This window comes from Pezoporus wallicus, unplaced genomic scaffold (assembly GCF_028554395.1).
Source record: "Pezoporus wallicus isolate ANWC-B61680 ecotype Strahan unplaced genomic scaffold, APGP_CSIRO_Pwel_v1 contig_8215, whole genome shotgun sequence".
Taxonomy (NCBI): domain Eukaryota; kingdom Metazoa; phylum Chordata; class Aves; order Psittaciformes; family Psittacidae; genus Pezoporus; species Pezoporus wallicus.
The window spans coordinates 117,809-142,755 of NW_026635779.1; the positions used below are offsets into that span (position 1 = coordinate 117,809).

At 38.7% G+C, this 24,947-nt stretch overlaps 1 protein-coding gene across 12 annotated transcripts in view; it reads left to right on the forward strand.

The window, feature by feature from the left end:
- ELAVL2 (ELAV like RNA binding protein 2) overlaps window positions 1–2,354 on the forward strand; it is a 119,903-nt gene extending 117,549 nt beyond the window's left edge. For 9 of the 12 annotated variants that reach the window (XM_057398249.1, XM_057398239.1, XM_057398244.1 and 6 more), the window contains 2 exons: window positions 1,222–1,260; window positions 1,710–2,354. In XM_057398249.1, the coding sequence (XP_057254232.1) occupies window positions 1,222–1,260; window positions 1,710–2,040 (370 nt within the window). In that variant the 3' untranslated portion in view covers window positions 2,041–2,354. The remainder of the gene's footprint in view (window positions 1–1,221; window positions 1,261–1,709) is intronic. The other 3 variants (XM_057398246.1, XM_057398243.1, XM_057398248.1) reach the window with 2 other exon arrangements.
- Window positions 2,355–24,947: the final 22,593 nt, after the last annotated feature.

Consider the following 24,947-nt stretch of genomic DNA (forward strand, 5'->3'; position numbering starts at 1 on the left):
ACTGTATTAAGTCTTCAGCCCAGGGCTCTACAGCAACGACCTGTAAATGGTGGTGTTTCTGGAACTCTTCACCCTCCTTTCCACCCCCAAATGTTAGTAACATTAGACTTCTGTCATCCACACTAACTCTACTGATAATAGGTGTTTTTTAAATTTCCTTTTTAGGTTTGCAGTGGTTTGCTTTCTTGTCAGCGATTTCCACAAACCCTGCTCACTGCAGAATCATAGTGCTCTGTAGTTTGAGACTTTTACTTGTTTGCAAATGAGACCAGGCATTTTTTTTCTTCAAGCTGTTTGTGCACAAGTTTAGTTATACCGCTGCAGCACTTGAGTTTGGATTCTGTATACCAGTAATGGTTATTAAATCCCATAGCTCATTACTGCAGAGAAATCACAGTAAGGTACAGATCTGTAAGGTAGGTGTAAGCTGCAAATTAAGTGTACTCTTTCTTACTGAAACTTACCTTTTGTGGAGTCCTGAAGAGAGCCTTTAAGACTTTCTCTTCACATGTCTGGACTTTGCCAGGAAGAAACCAGGGCTTCTTTAGGGTAGAAATTCTCTTCAAAGTACTCCAAGGGACTTCAGGAATAACATTAAGAGGACTGGTAGGTGCTGCATGTTCTGGGTATTAGCTAGGTAATTACAAAGGGTTTAGAGTTGTGGTGGCATGCTGCAGTTCAGCAGTTTGGGGGAAGAAACACTTGGAGGAAGCTTAAGGGCTAATAGATGTGTGCGTGTGTATATATTCTAAAAACACTATTCTGGAAAAGAGTAGGAAAATAAGTTTTTATTTGCAGTTCATAGTCTAACATTTGTTACTGATCAAAAACCCTGCATCTCTCTGGGTATTCATATCAGCAGACTGTCAGAAGCCTCAGTAAAGTTTTTATCCACAACAAGTTAGTAATCTGGAAAATTTCACCAAGGTGATCACTGTCTAACATTATGCTAGAGTATTTGACTTAAGCTTAAGTAGTGGTACTTAATAGTGGCACTTTGAATTGAACTATTTATAATTGTGGATGCTACACAAGAACATCTGTTTTGCATTTGCTAACTGTATCAGGTGTAATAAGGTACCACAGCTCTTTCAGTGGTGATACTTCCACTTAAGCATGAAGTTCTCTGCTATGCAAGGAACTTGGCAGTAACATATCAAGTTTCCTTAAGACTAAAGGGTGGAAAAGTCTGAAGATTGAACACATGCTAATGTTTTGCAGGTTGGACAATCTGCTCAATATGGCTTATGGAGTAAAGAGGTAATAAAGGACTGCTGGGTTCATAATAACCAAATTATTATTTGGTGTACTTTTACTTTTTCAGTAAGGCTTTTGTTGGATTTTTGCATGTTGAGACTTCAGATTGTTCATTTTGATGCATTGTGCATGGAAGAGAGAAACCATTTGTAGCAGATCCCTGGAATTCCTGTTTCAAATGACTTACTAATCCTCACTGGTTTTATAGCATGCTTTTCTTTTGATTTTTTGTGTGTTTTATTTCAGACAGACCTAGCACTGTTCTACTTGTGTATAGTATTGTACATAGTATTTGGGGTGCGGAAGAATAAATATTGTAATGTTACCTTATTAGTCTGGCCAGTATGTTCATACTGAGAGGCCCTGTGTCATCATCTTTTTTTATTTGGAATTTTTTTGGTGGAATTTTCTGTGGACTTCATGATTCTGTTTTGTTTTCTTCCATTCTTCAGTAGGTTTCCTCCAATGACCATTGATGGAATGACGAGTTTGGCTGGAATTAATATCCCTGGACATGCAGGAACTGGATGGTGCATTTTTGTATACAACTTGGCCCCTGATGCTGATGAGAGTATCCTCTGGCAAATGTTTGGACCCTTTGGAGCAGTAACCAATGTGAAAGTCATCCGTGACTTTAACACCAACAAGTGCAAAGGTTTTGGATTTGTGACTATGACAAACTATGATGAGGCAGCTATGGCAATAGCTAGCCTGAATGGATATCGCCTTGGGGACAGAGTATTGCAGGTCTCCTTCAAAACAAACAAAACACACAAAGCCTAACAAGTTATTCTCAGTGCATTAATACATGAAAAACTATACAACAAAGGCAGTTTACAAGATGCTTTATGAATTCGTAAATGCCTTTGTTGTATGTCAGTGTGGAAATGGGGATAAAATGACTACTTAGCATCCTGAGAATATGTGAGAATTTTTATTGCTAATATTTGAATTAAAACTTCTTAAATAACTTGTGTTTGAATATTGACAAAAGATACAGGGTTTTTACCTGTCACAATGCATATTCTATTACCTTCTTTGAAGAAGGTGGAACTTCTGAAATGTTTCAGTTAAGGAAAGAAGTTGTTTTTTGCGTTTTTTTTGGTTTGTGGTTTTGGTTTTTTTTACATGACTGCCTTCAACCTATGAGCATATAGTGAGGCTTTGTGATTTCTTTTATGTTACTTTTTTATTTGCCTTGTGTTTAATTTACAGTTCAATGCATTACTGTTTTGTTGCTTAGTAAAAGTATTTGAAGTTTACTGTTTATTTATAAAGTTATAAGCAGTATTTATTTTCTAATTATCATTTGGGTTGGGGAGTGGGAACACATTATAAAAAGTTTATTGTAAGAATACTGGAGAACTTTTCGTAAAGCAGTACCTTGCCAAAGAGATAAGAGCCTCTTTGATGTGGGTTTAAAAAAGCATCTATTTTTATAAAAAAATAAAAAATAAAAAATTTGGAGAAACTTTTTACTGGTCCTGGAACAAATATTTTGACTTGAATACTTTGAGAAATCTCTTCATATGACACCTAATGAGCTTTCAAAACTTACCAGGAAATTTGCAATTGCTGGGGAAAATTTAGAAAGATTTATGATGTAGAGATACTTTTGAGACCTTTGTGTTAAGATGTAGAGTCAATGGGATGCACTGTTGGTTTCATTTTTGTAATCATCAGTGGAGTCTTTTGATTATTCTGGTTACTAAGTGATAGGTGGCTCACATTAATTTGTGATTTTGAAACAAATTAAATAATATAAGAGCAAGCAGGAAACTTAAAATACTGAGAAATGGGGAAAAAAAATAATCTGTTCTTCCTAAAGAATTCCCTTCAGATGCAGCTCATGGTGTTTAGTGATGTACTTGCTATTGTTTGAAGAATTGTTTTGTCTTGAGACATTGAGCATGGTTTGCGCAGTAGCAAATCAGCAGAAGTGGCCTAAGTTGGGTATGTTTGGAGGTATTTTGAAAGTTATGTTCAAGGCTAACACCTGAGCTTTGTGTAATGTAAATAAGACCTTGAGTTATGAACCTTTCAGCTAATTTTGATTTTAGTTTATTTTTCTGGTTACATGCCAAGTGATGTTCAATTCTGAATGTTTTATATTGAGTTTTTTCTTTGTAAATGGCATTAACATTGTTACTTGAGGTCTGCTTATTCATTTTTGTTGTCCTGAGGACTTGAATTTACAGTGCATCAGATCTGTTGCTATTTTTGTCTGTAGATAGTCTAGCTTCAGCTGTTTATGGTGATGCTACATTTTTGTTTATAAATATGTTTGTGGTAAAAAATGAGTATAATCATAGGTTTTGAAATTTTCTTGCATTTTTCATACAAAACCCATAACACCTGTATGCTATTGAAATTTAACTTTGTATAATGCTTAAATCACTATTTGGGGAAATACAGAAAATCTTTACCATGTATTGAAGAAATTTAAGGGAAAAATACATAATATTTTCTAATTAGCATCTAGCATATAATTAAATTTTTAAAAAAGCTGAGGGTTTGATGCCTTCATCAGGATGCACTGACAATTCCATAGTTACATCCTGCTTTTTGTATAAACTGAGATGCTCATATGCTTCCCCTTGGAAAAAGCAATGTTCTATGCATAACATAGTTATACACTATCTTTGCAGTTGCTTTTGGTTCTTATTCTTTTAAACTGTAGTTATAAATTTTTCAGTATAGTACAGTACATATACTGTGAAGTGCGTGCTAAAGTGAGTAAGCAAGTTTTCATGCTGACCCACTCAATGCTATTCAAAACTCAATTGGCTTCCTGAGCACTTCCTCATTCTTAGGTGCATTTAGATTGTTAAAGCTAATCCTGTGCATTAAAAATTGTATATACTGTAGAAATCACAAACCTTCGAATGTGGGGAAAACAGTAGCTACATGCTTCTTTCCTATACTACTGTAGCAACTAACGGCATTGATGAGAAGGCGTGTAAATTGGGCTTCACTTTACAGTGTTTATCAGAGCACTTAGTAAAATATAAGGCTGGTATTTATTTGAAGTTGTATAGTATGACTTAATTCACATCTGTTGGAATAGAAGATACATTCTGTTGAGTATTTAAGAGGTTGTACATGTTTTCTTTTGTGTTTGGATCCTTTGTACTTTTTCATGTTCAGTACATCAATAAACAAAGTTGAAGGGAACACAGTGTGTCATGAGCAGGTCTTTTACCATATTGTCCTCTGTGTTAATGGGTAAGTGATCTGAGTGAAAGGTTTCTGCAAAGCTCTTGAGCTCCTTTTACTTGGCTCAAGAGCCTAGTTGCCAAGAAGAATGTGGGACAGTGGGAGCAGCATACCAGTTATGTTAGAGTTAGTGTTGAATTTTTTCACTTTGGTTTTATGTGAGCCACTCAATATTAGACTGATAGAAGAAATGAGGATCATTAAACACGTTCACTAAAAATTTTTTTGCTGTCTAGTAAACTGCTGTTTAGTATAGCTAAGTTAATGCCCTTATGTCTTAGGACAGAGAGGAGAGGGAAGGATTTACTCTTTATTGCAGTGTCCACTTGCTGTTTAATTACTGCATTCATTTTCTGGGCTCCATGAATGGAGTTAACCTTAGTTTGCTGTTTTTTCACTTCCCAGCTTTTGCAGAAATTCTTTAAAAATTAGTTAACTCTTGCCCTTTTAAAGCACATATATTCATGAATTAATTTGCTTTTATCAATTGAATGAGAGTGAATTTCCACCAGTGAGAATACAGTTCCAAAAAAGTGGCTTACGCAGTATAGCTTTTATTTTTAACTGCTTTCTTTCACCTTCCTTTTTGTATCTTTACTGAGATTTTTTTTTAATGCAAAACCTTGTAATATGTTGTGGCATGGAGCATCTCTCATCACTACAGTGTGATGGAATTGAGTTTACTTGGGTTGTGGGATTGTAAATCTGTGAGCAGCGCACAAACCTCAAGATGCTGGTCACAGCCAGTGTTAACAAACTGCCTATATTTACTTATAGAAATAGTGTGTATTGATGACTATACATTTATGTTATTTGGCTGAAGTACTGAAAAGATGCAAGAGATGGTGCTTGGCAGCAAATAAGGAGCTATATTTGGAGTTCAGTTTTCCAGCAGGGGCATCTGTGTTCAGCTTGCACTCTTTCATGGAAGGATAGCTTTTAGTTCTCAACTTAAACCAGTTTAAGTACAGCATAACTAGCAACAGTTAAATTGTTTTGTTATATGGAAATGAGGACAAAAATGTCTTACATAATTCTGATAAAAATCAAACCTGTTTATATTTTGAGAGTTAGCTGCAGGTAAGCAGGCAGTCCAGGAGCAACGCTGAAATTGTTGGTTCTAAGTGCAGTTGCCCAGAGGAAAGGTCAGTGCTGAAAAATACAGATTTGATATGTAGCTGAGCACCTCTGAGTAATTGGAGCTTATGAGTAAGGAATGCAAATTTATACAGAAGTAGTACTTTTCTTACTATATTAAAGTTTTATAATAAAGCTAAGGACGAACATGTGAAACGGCTTCACATAATGTGGTAGAGGAAGACTGGTTCCTTAGGTACCTAAATAATGAGTTACAGGAATATATGTAAACATCTGTGAGGGACTAACAGTACTAGATAAGACAAACTCGAAGCATGACTCTGGCAGAGGGTGAGCTGTATCTGGGGGACATGAGCGTTGGCTGAGGCACTTGTGGAAGGGCTGCATTACTGCACAGATATGCTTGAGGCTTGTGTGGCTTCTTCTGCAGAAGATGTATGCAATGAAATTAACTGTTACTGGTGGATTTCCCACCTGTGTCTAGAAAAGGCTTTCTTTAAGACAGTATTTTTCCAGTGAATGAAAAAGGTGCATTTCTTTAAAGCATATGGCTGTCTGTTAGGGTTGTGCACCCAGGGGTCATTGAGACATAGAAGTCTGGGGTAAATACTTTTACCTGTACTTCTGAGCAGGCCTGACTGATGTTTAAAATCTGTTTCTTTGTATTGTGACTTCAAACACACTGCATTAGGGTGCCTGAAAGTATGGGAATGGTGATTGAAGTTTAATCTTCAGAAGCAGCAACTAGTTAGGACTTACTATCAAAAACTATATATCTTTATGACTAGCAAAGGGTATCGCAGGTTTTCTTATTCTAGCAGTTTGAGAAATTAACCCATTTTGAGGTGCTCCATCATGGTAAAATAATAACCTGGGATTGTGCCATTCAACACTGTCAACACCATTGATCGAGCTGTGCTTACACCTTTAACATTGGGCTTTGCCTGTCCAGCTGCGGTGTTTGGACTTCAACATTTCACTGCTGTGCCCTTCTGAAAACCAAGAACAATGCACTTATTTTTAACTTTGATTTTCCTAATTAAACTTTGCTGTAATGCCTCTGTAGGGGCACCTGTCTACAGAGCTACTGCTGAGATGACTAATGCTTTGGGCCAGCAGATATACTGGCACATCAGAGGTCATCTGTGCTTAACAGATTATAACAAAACTGAGGAGATTTGGACTTTTGGTGAAGCAAGGATACTGGGGTAATGTGGGAAGTCTGATGTTGAGGTGAAAAGCAGTTTTAAACTGAAAAGCTTGACTTGCTGCCCACGCTTTTAATAACTATGACAAAAATTGAAGGAGCAATGTAAACTTTCAAGTACCTTAAAAGCAACATAAGTGACTTCAGTGGGTTAAGAGGTTGCTTAACAATGCTGTCAAGTCTGATGTCTCATCTTGTAACTTATCTTCTATTTTCTTTTTTTTGAACAACATTCTCCGAGACATAAATGGTAACAAGGAAAACATTTCATATATATATATATATACACACATTTCTAAGGCCACTCTAAATACCAAGTATTATTGCAAGAAATTAAAACATTTAATTTCTTACATATGATGTGACTCATAAGTGAGTTTAAGTAATAGAATCATAGAATGGTTCGGTTTGGAAGGGATCTTAAAGGTCATACAGTTCCAACTGGTCTGCCATGGGCTGGGACTCCTCCCACTAGATTAGGTTGCTCAAAGCCTTGTCCGGCCTGGCCTTTAACACTGCCAGGGATGGGGCAGCCACAGCTTCTCTGGGCAACCTGTGCCCTTGTCTTTTCACCCTCAAGGTAAAGAACTTCCTAATACTTAATATCTAAATATCTCCTCTTTCAGTTTAAAGCCCCTTGTCCTGTCCCTGCATGGCCTCAGCTTTCATGTATGCCCTCTTTAGGTACTGGAAGGTAACATGATATTTTTAGTGATCCTCTTAACTGTGTAAGGAAAGTTGCTACAAGTGTTAGCAGAGTGTTTATTATAAACACTGTGTACTTAACAAAAACATAAGAGGAGCTGAATTTTAATTTGAAACATTTCTTCTCATTTATGCATTAGGATCCTTGCTTAGTACAGCAAGTGAATTTCTGTTGCTTTCAGTGCTAAGATGTTCTTAATTTCAAGTTCTGCTGATAAAACCCATTGCAGGTCACCTAGCTGCTGATACAACAGGGCTATTTGCCAACAGTTATCAAAGGTTGGCAATTTTCTCTAATAAAAAATTAAATAGTGCTGATAGTCAGTCCACCCCTTCTTAATGTCTACTGTCTACCTGTCTTAACAGTTTGGTGCTGCCTTTTAGAAATAAAAAATACTCTGTAGCAGCCTGTTTGATAAGAAGGAAGTTGGTCAGGGTGTTGACGCGGGAGTCACGGACAACACAGAGAAGGTCAATGTGATTAAGCGACTGCCATTTACTACAAAGCCTTAACTCCTTATATACTGTTTCTTACATGCACTTACAGTGATTTGGCATGTTATGATTGGATACATGTCTTAAAGACCCTTAGTGACTAACATATAATTGGTTAAGCACAGGTGTGAGAACTTGACTTCGAAAGCTTGCCAACAGTCCACAGTTCTCATTAACTCGGTGAATTCCAGCTTCTTCTCATCTTGCTTGCTTAAGCTTCTTTGGGCCTCTCATGGCCTTGCTGTATCTTTCAGGATTTTCAGAGTTTATGTACCAATTATCCATTCTCCTGTGAGACCACTGCCTCCACAGTTAGAGTGTGAAGCACTCGTTTCCTGCTACTGTTGTCTTTGTGTGTAAAATACCAGACGCAAAAGCGTGGTGGCAGACTTCCATTTTTTTTTTCTGTCCTTCATTCAGATTGGCGCTATTCTGATGGACTCAAAACACTTCAGTTGTACCCTTCACTTCAGTCTGCCTCTATCCCCAACAGTTCATACTTTCTGAGAAGTTATGACTAGGGACTTTCTGGTTGAATTACTTCTTTCTGGAAGTGGTCTGTTGGGTATTCATTGCAAATGGCTGCAGTATCCATTTTTATTGCTGCGAATTCGGATAAGTTATAACTGAATTTTGAAAGCAGCTCTAGTGCTTGCTGTCCTTATGCCTGTGGGTGATGGGCTTTTTCTGTATAAGCAGAAGTATTCAGTAAAGTGAGTTCATGCTTCCTCAGATTCCTGTTCATTGTGCTAACACCTGACAGCCACACATGATGTGTTGTGCGCCATTCCACCTCTGATCTGTTGCTGACCAATCCATTCATCTTGCATCCAAGCCACACAGATAGATTTGTGCAACAGAGGAAAACCTGAAGAACAAGAATGAGACAGCTATGTGTTTTACAGACTTCAGGGAATACTCAAAAGGGCAAAATTAACCTTCAAATTATTTCCATTATATTGCGTAGTGAGGATTTACAGGAAATCATCCACAGGTGATTAACAACTTCCTAGTCAGAACACACTCCTGAATGCTACTGATTACTTTCCAGATTTAATGCACATTCTAGAAGCAGTGGTTTTGCCTTAACTGTGAAGCTGATGCCTTAGGAATTTATATGGCCATGCCTCAGAGCTACCGGGGGAAGAGAGGAAGGAACCCCAAAAAGGTGAAGCCTGAACCAAAAAAGAAAGTTCAAGATGTTTAAAATTCAGGTTATGCCTGAAGCTCATAAAGACTTCTCTTGTTTCAAAGACTACCCTGTGCAGTCCTTTGGCTTGTTCTTGTTTTTTCTGGGATAATGGATATTTTATTTCCTATTACAAATATAGCTTCTTTAAAAAAGTAGAAGCAAAGCAAAAAAGGATATGAAAAAAATAAAAGCAAAGACAGCAGAAGCGTGAAAAGGAGTTTTCAAATTGTGATACCAAATTTCAGCAGTTCTGGCAGTTGATACTGGGCTTCTTTGAAATACACACAAAGCACAGAGAGAAAAAATAAAAGCAAACTGAAAACCTAGAAGTGAAGTAATAAAATTCTAATAAAGTAAATTATAAGTAAACTATCTCTGTGATTAACTGAATTGCCACCTGTTAAATATGTATTTCTTGAGGACATCACCTTATAATGATAAATCTTTAGAGGAGACTTTGAGAGCCCCTGCTTAAGCATCTCTTCTTAACAAAGCTCTTACTTGGGAGAGGAAATGAGTTGCAAGAAAGTGATGACCCAATTTCCTTCCTCGCGATGGAGTTTGAAATACATATTAGATTGTATTCAAATAACTTACCTTGATCTCCATTCCACACAGACTTATTTCCTTAGCAGCAGCTCTAGATGAGGGTTTCTGTAGGAGAATCAAAGAATTGGTCAATACCAGACACTAAAAGGCAAACTGTTTTCTTGGAAAATGTCAATATTTCTCCAACTATGTGAAGTTCTTGAAGATGTTTTGCTGCTGCAAAACCTTTATTTGCCTCTTTGCTCTGGAAACTAGCAGGTATATTCTTCCATCAATGAAGATCAATTTTGTAAAATATTCCAAGTAGGAATGTTTTTGTTTTATTTCAGGATACTAAGGCTGAGCTCGTCTTACAGCATTGTTTAACTCTTAATATTTTACTTCTATAAATTTTGAATTGTAAACAAGCTTGTTAGAGTGTAATCCAGGGAACATATGGTATATGATTTCAGAGAGTCTCACAAAAGCATTACATGACCATTTTTGCTGCTATTTGGTGGTGTTTTCTCCTTAGATGTTTCATAAATATGAATGGCCCTTCAGTTGTATGGCAGTACTATGACAAATGTCACAAAATATTCCTCCTCAAATTGTGATCATTAGCTTTTCTAAATACCCTGTTGAGAAAACAACCTTGTAATCAGGTGAGTGTACCCCTTGTCAAGTATCCTTTCAGCAGATGGGGCTTTGAAGGGTTGGGTAAACTTGCAAATACAAGGCCATTTGGCAGAATTCAGCAGTGGTCATTTTAACAGGTTTTTGGACTGGAAGCTCGTTAGGGATTTTGTGTGGTTTTGTGCAAAGCAGTTTTCTCCAAGTGTCCACACATTAGAATAAAGCAGTTTAAGGCTCTGGGAGAGATCCCATTCCTATCATAATCTGGTTTCACTTAGTCACTAAGACAGATATAAAAATGAAGAGTTGAGATTTTGGGTTCAGAAAATTGAACTTCAGCATTACAGTGGAAGACACTAAAGTGACAGTAACAAATAGGATGAAGTAAGCAGAGCCTATTTAGCCAAAAGAGACACTTCAGCTTCTGAAACAGCTCAGCCTGGCAGTGGAGAAGAAGAGAGAGAGTGTGTTTGAGGTACCCAGTCTTCCATCAGACTTGCTGATATGCTGTCCTTGACCTAAATGAACCTACTTGTACACTAAATGTGGGGAAGATAGCTATATTTTTCTTCATGCAGGTATTGTCATCTCTTTGCTTTGAGTAACTCCAGGCCACCATAGAAATACCATCTGGGATCTACCAGTTTAATTCTTGCTGTCTGTTCAGGCTCCTTTGCCTGTAAACAAACAGCTGTGTCATGTTCACAGTAAATGGCTCTTTGCCTTGAATGCCATAGTTATTTTGTTTCTCATTAGGTACTCTTAAATGTCTTTGGAAATTAGCAAACCTTACAGTTTCTGAATTGTTCTTTCTAAATTCAGACAACTTCTCACCAGCTGAGCTCCATCAACCCTCTTAAGATTCTGGTTTTCCTGGTAAATGAAGGAAAGCCGATTTAGGGGAAGGTTTGTTTGTTGTTTTTTGGGGTTTTTTTTTAATCTCTTAGCTTTAACTGCCCATGTATCAATTCCATCTTTGGACTGGTATTTGTGCATAATGCTTCATGGAAGAAATGTTGTTTCACATTCACATATTAGTGTATTAGTATTGCCATATGATGTTTTCAGACCCTGAAGAAAAGAAGGGTGCAGAAGGATAGACTGGCATTTTGCTTTGGACATGGGTATGTTTTTCTGTCCTCTTGGCTACTAACGTGAGCTCACAAGCTAAGCATTTTTCTCTGAAGCTGTGCTGTTTCCTACTGTGTGGACTGAAATGCAGCATTCAGCTCAAACAAGTCTATATTCTTAATTCCTTCCTGTCCTAAAATTACCGTAACACCCTACTGCATATACTACTGATGCAAACAGAAAATTACAAATTCCCACTACTACAGATTAAGTTATGAAAGAAATTGGGTGCTCGGGAACTCCTGAGGCTTCAGTAGATTGGCAAAATAAGTCTCCCAAAACATGAGGGAGCAATTCATAGAGGGAAGGTTTAGGAGGGAATGAGAGATACCTTGGTGTGTAAATATTAACTTTTTTTTTACTTTAGGCTGCATGTGCTTTTTTTATTGCTGCAAGATGAATGGCTGCTGTTGACAAGATGTATCTGTTCAAGGCTCAGGTAGGGGGAATACTCAAGGAATGAAGATCCAATTACCTCATTGACTGGGGAGGGTGGAAAGACACCTTCATAAGCCATTGGAAGGTCATGGGGATTCCACTGCCAGCAGGTTAAGAAGAGATTGCATTGTTCATGACTTCAGTGTAATCTTTCTTTCTGTGCACTTAAGCACAATCTTTTCACTCTCCCAGAGTTGAAAGAAAGATCTGTGAGTGTAGGACCGACAGGCCAAATGGTTTTAAATACCAAACATAGCACAGGTGCTTTTGCATGTTTAGCTTACAGGGGCAGAGGTCCCTCATTGGGTAGGCAAATCCACCGTGCAGTTCTGCGTGTCTTAACGCCATTTTCATTTCATGTAAACGTGGCATTTTTCATGCCACTCTTCCCCGAAAATGTATTTGTCATGTGTTCTCTTGTAAATAACACAGTGAATTTTTAACAGGAGTAGGTTCCAAACATTCTAAATGTTCACAGCTATAACAGCTCCCTGAAAGCACATGTCAGGAAATCATAAACTGTCATACAGTGCTAAAGATAGCTACAAGGGAAGAGTGAAACAGGATTTCTTGTGTGTGAGAGTTAGAATGTTGTGTTGGGTATCTCCTTTGCTGGGTCTGGCAGGCTTGTTTAAGGAACCTGTTAACCCTTGACCCTGCCTTTCCTCAGGGCTGAAGTGGGGGCAAGACTAAACCCAACTTCAGATGCAGCATGGGAGTATGGGCACCTCCGGGTGATGGTTCAGTTTGCTTGATCTCTTCAGCATAAGGACTTCATATGCAAGGTCAGGCTGGTGTTGCAGAACGTAGTGTGTCTTGGTATGGCTTCTCTCTGGCCACAGGGCTATTGCACTTGTGGTAGTTCACTATACAGTGTACATCTTGGCAATAAGGCAGGCTCAGCCTTAAATGTCTATGGACAGCTATTCCCTCAGAAATCTGTTAAAGGTTCTTTGGGAAACTGAGATTTAAATAGATGATAAATGTTAATACAACTCACTAGGATAACCTTTTTTGTTATTGTTGCTTTTTAGGAGCCTCTTTTTTGGTTTTTATGAGCCTTTGTCCTAGGAAATTTCAGAAATTCTCTGTGAAAAGTAGAAAATTATGCAATACTGATGAGTTCAAAAGAGAAAAATGGCACTGAGATAGAATTGCTTTGTTTCTTCTAGAGCAGAAATAATTCTAATAGTGGTAATTTTTCACTGTGATCTTGTTAATCCTTTTTTTTCTGTAGCTATTCATATGCCTCTCTATATTTCAAATAGAAATTGTAGATATGTTAAAATTTTGGGAATTTTTGAGGCAATTATTTTTCCTAAAATTAGGGCATTTACTGTGTTTCTGTGAACATGCTAGAAACTGTACCTGAAGGGTTAAGGTCAAATCTGATTAGTGAAGATACTAGCCTGCGTGCTGGTTTGTTCTCTTGGCGTTCAAGATTCTTCTAAGAAGTCAATGAAGCACCAAGCCTGTTGTGAAATCAAGAAGCTGATTTTAATGGAAAAAAAAACGTATATAGAAAAATTCTTAAGGTTAAACTAGTCTTTAAAGTCTTGTACTTACAAAAAGGTTTTCTCTTTCCCCAAGACCCTCCATTAAGTGGAGATGCATTTGTTTAATATTTAGTATTTGGAATATTCATTGCCCTTCAGGAAGAATGGTTATCACTTGTTCTGTTCAGTAGAGGTAAGACAATTCCCTTTTTACCAGCATAGTCAAGTCAAAAAATTTTCTGACCCTGTCTACTGCAGGAAAATAAGCTGCAAAAACAAACCACCATTTAGCTTGAGTTCTCTTATGTAAATTCCACTGCTAATGATTTCTTTACTGCACCTTGTCACTGTGGAGGGGAAAACCAGAGTTCTTGCTGATTTCCGCTGTACCACTGTCAGGTACAGAACCTATATGCAGTTTTGTTGGAGTTGCAAGATCAAAGGCAAAATGAGCCTTCAAATTCTATGCTGTCAAAACAGTAGTTTCATACATAGCAAAGAGATGTTATATGATCTTAACATATTATATGAAACTGAACATGAGCCGGCAGTGTGTGCTCACAGCCCGGAAAGCCAACCGTATCCTGGGCTGCATTGAAAGGAGCGTGACCAGCAGGTCAAAGGAGGTGATCCTGCCCCTCCAAGCTGCTCTCCTGAGACCCCACTGAGAGCACTGTGTGCAGTTCTGGTGTCCTCAACATAAAAAGGACATGGAACTGTTGGCACAAGTCCAGAGGAGGGCCACGAGGATGATCAGGGGACTGGAGCACCTCCCGTATGAAGACAGGCTGAGAAAGTTGGGGCTGTTCAGCCTGGAGAAGAGAAGGCTGCGTGGAGACCTCATAGCAGCCTTCCAGTATCTGAAGGGGGCCTATAGAGATGCTGAGGAGGGGGCTCATCATTACGTGCTGCAGTGATAGGACAAGGAGTAACAGGTTAAAACTTAAATGGGGGAAGTTTAAATTGGATATAAGGAAGAAGTTCTTTACTGTGAGAGTGGTGAGGCACTGGAATGGGTTGCCCAGGGAAGCTGTGAATGCTCCATCCCTGGTGGTGTTCAAGACCAAATTGGACGGAGCCTTGGGTGACATGGTTTAGTGGGAGGTGTCCCTGCCCACGGCAGGGGGGTTGAAACTTGATGATCTTAAGGTCCTTTCCAACCCTAACGATTCTATGATTCTATGATGAGCGAGGCAATCAGTTGAGTTTGATGCTAGATTCTATAGTCTGGAAACACTGCAGCAATTTTTTTGTGTAAAACAGGAGGGAGAAGAGAAGAAACAAAGAGGTTAGGAAAATCAGATATTTATCTGAGCTTATGCTATTCCAAACAAATTTGTACTTTCCAAGATTCACTGGAAAATGGACTTCTTCCATAAAATGGAGGCAGATTGGTGAAAGTAATTAGAGGCCTACACTTTTGTGGAAATGGTGCTTGAAAACAAATGGATTTTCCATTTTTCGGAGGGAAAACTTTGTTCTCTGTTTCTTATCAAGAACAAGAAGACCTCCAGGCTTCAAGGTGTTTTTTCCAACCTAGTTGATTCTGTGATTCTATGATCAGCCATGATAGTTCAGGTAATGCCACTGACCCCAGGGTATCCCATGAACATGGCTGCAAACACAAAAGCTCCATGCATGTGAGAGTGGATTCCTGCTGATTTTATTTTACTTTATACTTTTTTCCTTGGAGGGATGGGTGGTAGTCATAAAGCTCTTGTATACATGCAGAACAGGAATGAGCCTATGAAATGCTTACCCTTATAATCACTGTTCTCTAGCAGAAGAGCTGATTTCTCTGGCCTTCATGTGTATTAATCACTGGAGGTTCTTACTGCACCTATTATTTTTAGTGTGCTTGCCATACCATGACTGTGACTAGGTCCATGGCATTTTATCATTGATTCAGCTGTAAGTGCCGCTTTTTTGAAAGAGTTCTTAAGTGAAGGGTATTTGGTTCAATTTGAACTCAATGTAAACATAGTAAATGTCAGTCAAACTGAAAATGGTTTTGAAGAATTTGCTTCTGTTGCTGGAAATAATCTCTACTTAAGAAGCTCATTCATTGAAATGGCATGAAAAATCTAAGAATATGACCTCAAACTTGCTTTAGATACATTGGCCAGTTTATGAAGAAGGGTCTGGCTACAGCAGTTTCATATTTGCTTCACTGCTGGGCTACACCCTTGTATTGACTGGGCTGGAGACATACAGTAGTGTATGATTTTGTGCATAATTGTGTGATATTCTTCATGGCTTGTGCTGCTAAAACTGCAGGGAGCATGTTTGCTAGTGCTTTCAGATTGCTGTACCAGTTTCTGTGATGCTAGATGCCTGTTTTTAAATACCTAATCAGTGACTCCTAAAGAGCAGATCTGTGCTGAAGAATCACTAAAGCAGCTGCATCCATCTGGGATGTGCTCACAAGCTCAAAGAAGAGCAATTCCTAAGAAGTTATAGTTAGGAGCTGACTACTATGGGAAACAAGAGAATGCAAAGTTTAATCATGTTTAGGGTATGCTGTAAACTATTTCTATGAACAACTGGTGTGCTACAGAGTAAAGTGTCTCAGGTAACCAATACTGCCCGAAACAGGAAAAACGTAAAGCTATTTTCTATAATTAACTTTGACTGAAAAAGTAAGTGCTGAACATTTCCTGAAATCTTTTCCAAAACATGATGCCTTTTTTTGCTAGTCTGTAAAACCTGGTAGAGGAACAACAACTTACAGAAAGAGCTTCACCTTTGAGAAAATTTGAACCAAGATTTGGAGCGAACAGCAGCTGCCTTAAGATGCATTAATATTTCACTGGCAGAGAGCCTTCTTCCTGTAGTGATTGTTTATTCTTTTTGTTGCTGGGAGTAATTGGCTGGAGCAGTCACTTGCAGCTCTTAGACACTCTGAGCTTCAGCAGAGTTCATCAAGGCTTTGTGTGCACTTAGGTTCTGTTTGGAAACCCCTGAGTATCTGGATCAGATTACATCAGGGAGTGCTTTTGGCAACTGGAGGATCCACTGAAAAAAATGAGATAAACTTATGCTTTTAATTTCTAGTCGAGCATCTGGGGTCATACTGCGTAATCCAATTTGGTGTGTGTAAGAAAGAAAAAATAACATAAATGCAGATTGAACTGTGGGAATTTCCTACATCTGGAGAATGTACAATTTTGACAGAAAAAAAACTTAAATCCCCCCCAGGCCAGGTGAACGGTTGCATCACTCTTTTTTCCCTTGTGTGTATAGAAAGATGAGCAGCTTCCAGTGCCTAAGTGGGGCAACAGGAAACCTGGAGAGGGGCTTTTGACAAGGACATGTAGTGATAAGACAAAGAGAAATGTCTTTAAACTGGGAGTAGAATTAGATTAGGTATTAGATATAAGGAAAAAGCTCTTTACTATGAGGGTTGTGAGGCAATGGCACAGGTTGCCCAGAGGAGCTGTGGCTGCTCCATCTCTGGCAGTGTTCAAGGCCAGGTTGGATGGGGTTTTGAGCAGCTTGGTCTACTTGAAAGTGTTCCTGACTGTGGATTGGAAATGGATAATCTTTAAGGTTCATTCCAATCCAAACCATTCTAGGATTCTAGGATTCTCTTGTGTAGATAAAACTGTTTTCTGCAATAGATGAGTTTATTTCTCACCTGGAATGAGACAAACGTGAGCATCAGTTGTTTGGCTTGGTTTTAGTTTGTTTTTTTGTTTGGGTTTTTTTTTTTTTCCTTCCTAAAGGGTTGGAAAGCAGAGTTAATAGCCATAGTTTAATTTTAGTCTCCTCATATCTGATATTATGTGCATGTGTCTGATTCAGAAAACAGGTGAATTTATTTACTGTTTGTGACCCTTTGCTTTGCAGCAGATAACTGCACCAAGATACCATGCAGGAAACTGAGTTTCCCTTGCAGGTATTCATACAAGCAACAATCAAGTTCTGCCCTGAAGCTTTACAGTTTGCTTCATATTGAGCTACTTTGAGGAAATATCGTGTTGTGTGAATCCATAATTACTTAGTTGTTGTTATAATATCTTTGTTGCTGACATGGGCAGTGGGATTGAGTGAGCCCTCAGCAATTTTGCCAATGACACCAAGCTGTGTGTTTTGGTTGATATGCTGGAGGGAAGGAATGCCATCCAGAGGGACCCTGACATGCTTGTGAGGTGGGCCGATGCCAACCTCATGAAGTTTAACCATGCCAAGTGCAAGGTCCTACACCTGGGTCGGAGCAATCCCAGGCACAGCTACAGGTTGGGCAGAGAAGAGATTCAGAGCAGCCCTGTGGAGAAGGACTTGGGGGTGTTGGTTGATGAGAAAATGAACATGAGCTGGCTTCAGTGTGCACTTGCAGCCCAGAAAGCCAACTGTATCCTGGGCTGCATCGAAAGGAGCGTAACCAGCAGGTTGAAGGAGGTGATCCTGCCCCTCTACTCTGCTCCTGTGAGACCCCACTGAGAGCACTGTGTGCAGTTCTGGTGTCCTCAAAAAGGAAACAGAGCTGTTGGAGTAAGTCCAGAGGAGAGCCATGAGGATGATCAGGGGACTGGAGCACCTCCTGTATGAAGATAGGCTGAGGAAGTTGGGGCTGTTCAGCCTGGAGAAGAGAAGACTGTGTGGAGACCTCATAGCAGCCTTCCAGTATCTGAAGGGGGCCTGTAAGGATGCTGGGGAGGGACTCTTCATTAGGAACTGTAGTGGCAGGACAAAGGGAAAACAAACTAAACCAGGGGAAGTTTAGATTGGATAAAACGAAGAAGTTCTTTACTGTGAGGGTAGTGAGGCACTGAAACAGGTTGCCCAAAGAAGTGGTAAATGCTCCATCCCAGGTTGGATAGAGCCTTGGGCAGCACTGTCTAGGGTGAGGCACCCCTATTCATGGCAGAGGGGTTGGAACTAGACAATCTTTACGTCCTTTCCAACCTAAACCATACTGTGATTCTATGATTCTCTAGCCATCAGATCTAAGTAATTGATCTAGAGAGTAAGAGCTGATAATTGCCAGCTCCTTTCTAAAAGTGGGATAACACCAAAGCTGAAAAGTCTTCATGCTCTTCAGGTATTTGGAAAGAACTGGTGGTGTTGATCTTTGGTTCTCTCAGTACTTTCAGTTTTACCCCTGTCTGGAAATTTAACCTCATTAACTCCCTAGGAAACCAGCGACATTTAAACATCTGTTTGAAACATGGATGGTTTCATTTGTTTTTTTTAATGGAGCAGTTACAGTAACTTTCTAATAATGACATCTGGTTGAAGAACTTAAAATTCTAAAGCATTTGTCTTTATGGAGATGATGTGTTAAATCTTATCAGTCTGAAAAGCTTTTTAAACATAATATTATAAATTTTGTGAGAGATGTGTTTTCCCAGAAAAGCTCTCATTTGCATTTCTGTTGACATAATACTTAAAATAATTTCAAGAGGAAAGACAGACAATGTACGTGGACTGATCTTGGAGGCAATATTAACTTTTGGGGCTTGAGAGTAGGTAATACTGAGGAGAAAGTACAGAGGAATTCGCAAAATTATTAATTTCAAATGACCTGGATTAAAATGTGTAATAATTAATATTAAAATGGAAAGCTGGTGGGTGATTTTCTTCTGGCTTTTTGTGTGCTGATTACAAAACCATGGCTATGCTCAATCACTGCATGCAGAGTTGTGTTGTAATTCATCTCTCCTTTCTGCCTTGAAATGGTGACAGTTGTGATAGCTAAATGTTTAAAAATTTAGAAGGTGTCGTTTTAATAAGCTCTAGAAATATTAATGTATACTTTAAAAAGGTTTGCAGTCTCAGTAAGAAGTGGTTTGTCTTCATTAAAGAAGCATTTGGAAGACAATACATAAAGAGCAGAAACTATCTGCTCATGCAGTCTAGAATTATTTATACTCATCTGCTTGTACATAACAAAAATGTCTACAATAGTTACAATGTAAATGAAAGTGTGGCTTATCCTTGAAAGTGGTATTACCATATGTGAGTGTATGAGAGCATTTTATACAGGTTTCAGTTTTTTGAAGGAGTGACTTTTTCTCATGAAGTTGGGAAAAGCGATGTCATTTGTTTGAGGGCTGTACGAGCATTTTACAATACACAAGAGAAAGGTACTATAGGTAATTACTTCAAGATTTATTGCATTTTAATTTTGGCTGGTATGACTTTTTCTTTCAAGATATATGTTGATATGACAAATTGATGATCAGTAACACTGAAAGGGACCATGATTCTAGAGCTTGCATTTCTCTTCTGATCACAGCAGTTTGCATTCCCAGTCACTTAATCAGACTCTGTGCAGGAGCTAATGAGCACAGGAGAATAAATGTCAGAGTCCTCTCCGGATGAGCCATGGTTATGACTTCTGCTTTTATTTTCATGTACAGTTAGTGTTTTCCGGGAATTGTTCCAGGACTTTCACAGTGCCTGTTTCCCTGTTACTCATGCAAAATACTGCAGGGGTGAGATTGTGAGTGTTTTGTGAACCCTTCAGTAAGCACTTCAAAGTCAACTTGACTTGACCTCTTAGGTCTATGTGCTCTTTTTCCCTCTGTGTTTCTTTTTTTTCTCCTGTCAGGAGGTTTAATTTACAGGAAGCTGCATCCACCCCTTCTGTAAACAGTAGCTTCTTTCCTTGGATTACAGGAAAACCTGCAACAAGTTTTTGAAGGTATTTGACCGTCATTTGTACCGAGGTAGTCTCTCCCTACCCTTACACAGGCCACTGGTGGTCATGTTAGGGGTGAGGGAGGGGACCTTTTTAGAATAGCACCAGATCCAGATCTGTCACAAAGTTGAGGTCTTTCCTTTTTTCCTCCTATGCAGAAGCTTGTCTCTTACAGGGTAGCATGAAACTTAATGGTAATCTGTTGTGACTGATCCTTATTGCAAGCATGAACTGTGGCTACCTGCCATGAGTCGGCAAGCAAGTCTGTGTTGTTTATGAAGACAAGAAGTGATACTGCGACAAGACAAGGGAGGTGTGACTGCAATTTGCACCTCTATTACATTTGCCCAGAAGATCTGTGTTTTGTTTGCTGGTATTTCAGAAAAGTGACAAGGGGACACTAGCCAAATGCTCTAATAACAGATGTAGCAGTGGCACTTAAGTGTCACAGAGTCTATCATTCATGCTTAAAGCTTTCTACTTGAACATATGCGTTGCAGGGGGCCCACTACCAGCAGAAAGCATCTGCTAATTGTCAGCAAGGCTTTGAGTTGTTTTACTTGCTGTAGCACTTTAAAATCAGAGCTGCTGTGTTATGTGGTTAGTATTTATCCTTAGCAGTCTTCTGCCAGAAATCCCAGGTGCCAATGTGCTCACTTCTAATGTGAATACAGTGATACCGTCAGCCCTTGGTGAACAGCAGATTTAATTTTGCTAATGAGCCTCTTATTAATGCATCAGTCAGCTTTTGTTAATCTGACATCATAGCCTCTGCCTCTATGAGGGCCTATGTTTAATAGAGATTTAAGCAGGAGCATATTAATGGCATTGTCATTATTCATCACTGGCAATTTCACTCACATGAATTCAATCACAGTTTAAACAATGAAAACGAGCTGTGGCCATATTGAGAGACAGATCCATGGCCCCAGCTTGCTTTTTTTTCTGCATCTGATGGAGCAGTTGCAAAAAGAGTTATTCTGAGTGCTGGTACTCTTTAATGATAGGCATTCTTAGAGTACCTAACAATCTGTGCACTTAAATACTTCACACACATGCGCATCTCAGTGAATGTTATCACTAGCGAGCCAGCTGGCCTTAGACTGGGGCAGTTCCCCTGGTTTGTGGTTGCCACAGGTGACTGACCTGTGGGGAGGCAGCTCCCATATGACATCTGAATGTCCCTGGTAAGGCTGCAAGCCGGAGTAGAGTAGACCTGCTTCAGCAGTGGCTCAGTGTGAGGAAGGAGTTTTCTGTTTTGTTTCTTTAAAGAAATCTCTGGTCTACATTATTCAAAGTTACCCTGGTGTGGACTGTTAAGATCTCCAGCCGCTACTGTACAATGGGGGAAGTCCTGATGGAAGGAGGTAATCTAGTAAAGTGTTGTTCTCTGTTTAACAAGTATCCCAGAGGCTGTAGCCACTTGCCAATCGGCCTACACATAAGCTGTATTAAGTGCTGTTTTTCACACCCTTGACCATCTTTGTAAAGTACATGAATTATTCAGAGTTGCTCCTGAAGTGGGAGAAAGAAGCCCATTTCTTAACACAGCCAATAGATCCCATGCATGCTGTTGCAGAAAGCATGCTAGCCAAAGTACTTTTTAACAGCTGGTGTATGCACATGTGTGAATGTAAAGTTTCATGTCTCTTAATGTTTTGACCTTTTTGTATTAAAGCTAAGTAACAAACTGGTATCTGAAACTTGGGAGGACCTCTGCCGTTATTCAGACTAGAAGCATATACTGTTCTAAAGGGCAATCAAACTCAGTCCTGTCCATTCTTCTTCAATGTGTCTTTGGTGATTGTGCACCCTGTGGAAGTTTGCTTTTGCATGATAATTTGAAGATATTTTTTGTAATTGTCCTGATTACATGGTTGAATCCATAACACCTAAGGTTTTCTTTATGAACAACTGAATATTTTATTGTGCAAATAGTAGTCAATTATGAGAAATCTGATTGCCACAGGATCATATCTATCTATGACATAACTGCTGTCATGCAAGAGTATGGTACCATCTACCGATACAACTTTCTGTCCTGAAATGTAAGTGCTTTCTTTAACATGCTGGTACCTAAGAAGATGCTTAAATCCAGGGCACCTGGTTCTCACACAAATAGTTAATGTGTATGTTTTGTTGACGGTGGTTGAAGTGGCAGTAAGAATATTTAGTCCCATAGTTGTATGTAAATGAGACCAATAAACCATGCTTGAAATACTTCCTTAAATTGAAGTCCATAAATTCACAAAGAAGAGGTTTTGCTGTACAGAAATAATGCTGAGTGGAATCTTACCTACCTATGTATGTACTCATGTATCCTCTTGTAGGTTATGCATTTCTTTTAATTATTCTCTATAGGAGTAATTTGGAGATTTTGTGTGATGGTGAGTAAAGTTTCATTTGAATCTATTCAAATTCTTCAGACAATCTCAGTGAAGGTACTCTAAGAATAAGAATGACCGAAAGAGCCACTGCTTCTCTGGATAATAAAACTTTTGTTAGCAGTAATAGGTGTATCCAGTGATGGTATTTCTGGAGACAAAAGATTTGACTTTAATTTGACTTAAACTATGCCTGCCACTGCACTAATTAAAGAGTGTAGTCTTATTCTTGGACTGTCAGTCCTTTTGCCAAGACAATCCAACTGTCAAAAATCTGGTTGATTTGGCTTTCAATATTTAGTACACGAAACTTCTGATTTGGCTTTTCTATTGTTTAATCCTACCAACAAAAGTACAAGAGACCAAGCAGGATTCCCACAGATAACAGCCTTTGAGTGAACTTGTTTTGCAGGCAAAATTTCTCAGTGGGTATGTACAAGGTACCCAGCCCTGGCATTTCATACCCTGACCAGTTCGAGAAAACTTAGCTATCTTTTCCTGAGTCAGAGCGCTGTGATATTGTGCATCCTCTGGTTTATGTAGTTTTAGTCAGAAAATAGTCATTATTTGAGCACTTCCTGCATATTCCATGATTATCTGTGCAGATTAGAATGTCTAAGCCAATTTTCAAAAATTTAGATTTATTGAAATATGTTTTCAAAATGAAATTTTGCTTTATTTCAGTATTTGAAAAATATACACTTAAAATAATGCAGAAGTAAAAGCTTGTTTTGTTTCAAGAAGCAATTGTGGGAATTTTAGCAAAATATCAAATCTGGTGCTTTTGCCTTAAAATAAAACTATCTTTCCATAAAAAAGCAATTTAGATACCTTTAAAGTAATTCAGCTAAAGTTACATTTCTCTAGAAGCAGGTCAGTTGTAGCACTTGCTGGTTAAAGGAAAAAAAAAAGACATTCTGGCAAATATACTTTTTTAAGCTTTTGTTTGTTTCAGCCATGAAGTGGCTTGAAATGGAATACACATTAAGGTTTTCATGTCGGAAATGGATGAATCTATTTAAGTGAACTACTTCTTCAAGGTCAATGCCCTCCAAAAACAAGGTTTTTAGAAAGTCATGAGATATGGGGTACATTCCAGTTTTCTTACCCTAGTGTTTATGAGGCAATTGCAGTTCTGTTGCCAGGGCATTTGTTTTCCCTTGTGCAGTCAAAACAAGAAACCTTGCTAGCCTTTGTTAAAGGCTCACCTACAAAAAGCGAGTGGCAGAGGGAAGAAAATATATAAGTTAATGTCTCATACTCCTACTGTCTTGGTCTGTGGAATGTCGATGTTAATGCAGGAATATCTCTGAAAAACAGTGACTTTAAAAGATGAGGACTTAAAAAAATAGAGAACCAAACCCCAAATCTTTATTGTACTTCCAACCTTAGGTGCTGGAACCTCAGAGGCACAGCCCATGACCCATTTAGAGACTTGCAATGCTGCTTATGATATGTGGTTTTTAGATATCTGTCTGCAGGAGTTTTCTGCTCTTTCTCTGGCTGTCCTGTGCAAATCAAACTTGTAACATTAAGGTGAGAATCAATGGCTTCTCTTTGCAGAATTGCTGTGCCCCAGAAACAGTGATGCTGCCTGGTTTCTAGATCTCTGGACAAGCTGTTTGGGAACCAAGAAAACATGCCAGTGTTAGCAGCAGTCTTTTTTCAGTTGTCAACTAGAAAAGTTGAATTTTTGTGGTGTACCGTAATTGGCATTAGAAGACATGTTCTGAGGGCCTTGGGTGGGTGTGGTAGGATCCATGAGGACCTTGTGGGGGGAGCTCCATCAATAGAGAACTGCCAGCAGCACAGGGTCTTCAAATGCCTGTTCTTAGTATTTATTCCAGTTGCCGAAAGATCCTTATACCGGAGAAAAAAAGATAAGAAGTGCTTTTAACTGGTAACCGTTAGTGACTGTTCTAAATTAAACCATTGCTGCAACTTAATTTCACATGTTAGTAGTAGTATAAGCCTTTTGAAATGTTGTAAATAGTTTGCAACTTAGTCAAAAAACTTGAGGCATTTTGTCTTCCTCCATCCCATGTTGGTCTCTGTACGGTTTGAAATGTAATTTACTGATGTCTCTGAACTCTTGCATTTAGGATGACTCTCGAGTATGAACTGCAAGGGAGCATAATTTGCTGTGTATGGTAATGAGTATGTGTGACACAAATATAAATCATATTTATGTTTAGATAGGAAAGGGAGAAGAACAGGAAACGGCATCAGCTCTTTTTTCAAACTTTTGTCAAATGACATTTGGCCTTATTGTTCAGTTGTGTTAAGGCACAGCACAATGTTTTATTTTATCTGTTGTGGATCATACTGTTTTGTTTGCATGTTTGCTCCTGTGTTACAAGAAATGCAGCCTTTACAAAAAATGAAAAAATGAGGTTATCATAGTCTTTTCATCATAGTCAGGTTTTTTTCCTCTTGTCAATAGGGCCTAATTGTATGGAAGGAAATTGGGGGCTCCTTACAAAATACATATGCAAGCTATATTGTTAGAAATTTTTGT